Source organism: Loa loa (genome assembly GCF_000183805.2).
Source record: "Loa loa unplaced genomic scaffold supercont3.167, whole genome shotgun sequence".
In the NCBI taxonomy this organism is placed as follows: Eukaryota; Metazoa; Nematoda; class Chromadorea; order Rhabditida; family Onchocercidae; genus Loa; species Loa loa.
In genome coordinates, this window is record NW_018108347.1 from 101,086 (window position 1) to 104,371 (window position 3,286).

The window sequence follows — 3,286 nt, forward strand, 5'->3', positions numbered from 1 at the left end:
ATTATTATTACTATTATTATTATTGTTGTTGTTATTATCATTATTGTTATTAGTATTATTATTGTTGTCATTGCTGTCATCATCATTATTACCACTATTATTGTTATTATTATCACTACTGTTATTATTATTACCACTATTATTAGCGGTAATAATGATATTATCGTTATTGTTATTGTTATTAAGATCAACGTGATTTAGAAATGATTTTTTGCAAGGAATGTGTAAAAGGAATAGTGTAGATAGAAGATAAAATTAGATTGTAACAGAAATTGAATAATGGATTAATTTGGAAAATTTAATAAATAATTTGAGCGATATTTTGTTTCTCCCACAACTTAAATTAAACATATTTGAGCATTGTTAAATATCATATCATTTAGGTGATAAATAAATTTACAGGTGGTTTTTTTTTGCTTATCATAATTTGATGCAATAAATTTAATAAAATAAAATATAATTCTTTGTTATTGTCATAATAATATGCCATGACAAATTTAATTAAATTTAATTAATTAAAATATGATTAATTTCAGCAAAAATATTTCATGATTAGAACAGTTTCATCACGAAATGAAGGTCCAGTAACAACATTTATTTTAAAATTCACAAATAAATATGATCCTGGAGAACGTACAATATATGTACTTGTATTTACTGGATGGGAAGAAGTATGTCGTATTTCATCGCTTTTTTTTCATTTTTTAAGTGATATTTCGTCAGTGATATTATCAATTTGTGATGATAATTTTAGTGATAAATAAGGAAGAAATATGTGAGTGATTATTTTAATTTTGTCTTTTTCTCAACGAAAGATTAAAAATTAAAATTTAAAATAGAAATATACGAATGAGTAGTAAAGAAATGTAGAGAATTGTAAAAAAAAAAATAAATTCAAAGCATTTGAAGAATAATACAATTCAAAATTGGAATAATTTATATTTCTAATTTATAATTTTAATTTAAAATTGTTGCATGTAACATTGCTGCAACTTTTTTTTCAACTTTTATTATTGTTTCTTTATTGATATCACAATCCCGCAATATTTCAATAATAATTCCCGCGATATTTCAATAATGATTTATACAGTACTAATGAAATTCATTTAATATTTTTTTTTTAGTGAAATAATTAAAGTAAAAATGTTTTATATTTTTAAAGGTATCAAAACGACCGGTTATTACTGAACTTCTCAGTCTTGTTCGAGCAACATGGGCAATTGAACAAAGTAATGTACTTGATAAGAAAAATCCAACATTGGTACATGGTGTTAGTGGAACAAGAAGAACTGGAACATATGTACTCCTTTCGATACTTTGTAAACAAGTAATTAATTATTGCAATTCATTAAGTAATTAGTTATGGTATTAGCAAATTGCTTAATTTAATTCAAGCAATAATATTTGATAATTGACCAAATTATTAATTGTAATTAACAAACTCATTATTTAATAATAAATAAATTTTTTAAAAAATTGAAAGAGAAAGCATAAGCATACTTTGTTTGATACATTATTTGATATAAAAGAGTAATTGAATCATTTATTTTTATAAATTAATTAATTAAGATGAAGGAACAATGGAGAACATTCATTGATAACAGTGCATTAATTAGTGTGAAAGTATAGTCGAATTATTCAAATCTTTCTTTTTTCTTTTTGTAACTTACTTACTTAATTAGTCAAATATTAATAAAATTATTAATATAAGTTTTAATACTAATGAAATTATTAATGCAATTTTTAATTAATTTAGATGACAGAACGTGGAAAACTTTCACTGATAACAGCTTGTTTAGCTGTGCGTAGTTATCGTTATCATGTTATGAGTAGTCGTTATTGTTTTATCATTTTATTACAAGCATTGCTAATTTATGCAGCTGATATTGGATTAATTGATCAAACAAAGCAAAGTTTTATAACAACTAAAATGGTTAAAAGTTTTTTTTACCGTAAATTTTTTAAAAAAATTACATTTAATAATTTTATTTAATATTTGATAATTATTTGTAATAATAAAGACTTTAAAAAAAAAGATTAACAATTAAGTTAAACTTTTTGAATTCAATTTTTCAACTTTTTCAACTTTTTTTCCCTTTTTTCCTCAAAAAATTATATTATTAATTTTATTAGCGCATGTTAAATTATTGGATTTTATTAATTTTAGCATATTTAGTTGTATGCATATTATCGTTAATTCCTCATTTAAAAAAAAAAAATCATATTTTCAAAACCATTTGAAATTAATATTTTAAATAAATTATGCAAAAAAAAAAATGAATTGGTAAAAATAGAGATGAAAAATTTTGATCCAAAAAATAGGAAAAAAAAATGTTTAAAAAGAAGAAAATTTTTCAGCTTATACAAAATTTAGCAAAAAAAGAAATAGAAAAATGCGATGATTATTAATCACTAAACAATGATTGTAAATATTTTATTCTTTTTTTTTTTTGTGAAATAAACAGTTCAAGATTATTTCCTTTTAAATAAAAATTAGTTTTAAAAATTAGTTTTTTTCATTGCAAATCATTAGTTATATTTATTAAATTATTTCCAATTAATGCGATACATTGCTGCTAATAAAATAATAAAATAATTCATAACTTAAAATTAGTCTCTGAATTTGATGAAATTATTTTGAATTTTAATTTCATGATAGAAAAACAAAGAGGAAGAAGAAGGAATGTTTGAAGCGAAGAATATATAAATATGTGCATAAATTGGGTTTTAGAAAATATGAAAATTCATTGTTGTTTTTTTTTCTTAATATCATTGTTACAATTTTTTGAATTATATTTACTCCTAAAAATATTTGTTTACTGTTTGTTACTTAAATATAGATTAATTGCTTAGCATAACTTAAATATAGATTAATTAGAATAATATTACTTGGATATAAATTAATTACTTAGCATAACTTAAATATAGATTAATTCGAACAATATTATTTAAATATGGATTAGTCCGAACAATATTACTTAAGCATAAGTTAATTCGAACAGTATTACCTAAACATAGATTAAATTAGAAAATATTAATTAAATATGTATTAATTGGTATAAATCAGGCAAAAGATTTCATACAAAATATTTCATTAAAAATTTAGCTCAAAGAATAAATAATAATAAATTTGAAGATGGTTAATATTCCTATCAAATATTTCATCCTAAAAAAAACAAAGCAAAAAAAAAAAGAAATAAGAAACAATTACAAAATAGCTATGATAACTATCGGACAGATGCGCAACAACAATATCAACAAAAAACAATTAAGACAATAGCGCAAT

General features: G+C 21.0%; 1 protein-coding gene across 1 annotated transcript; it reads left to right on the forward strand.

Moving 5' to 3' along the window:
• Window positions 1–548: 548 nt before the first annotated feature.
• Window positions 549–1,360, forward strand: LOAG_13856 (hypothetical protein; the record flags this gene model as incomplete). The annotated part of the gene is made up of 2 exons (XM_003149361.1): window positions 549–671; window positions 1,163–1,360. The coding sequence occupies 2 exons, from the start codon at window positions 549–551 to the stop codon at window positions 1,358–1,360; spliced, it is 321 nt and encodes a 106-aa protein (XP_003149409.1).
• Window positions 1,361–3,286: the final 1,926 nt, after the last annotated feature.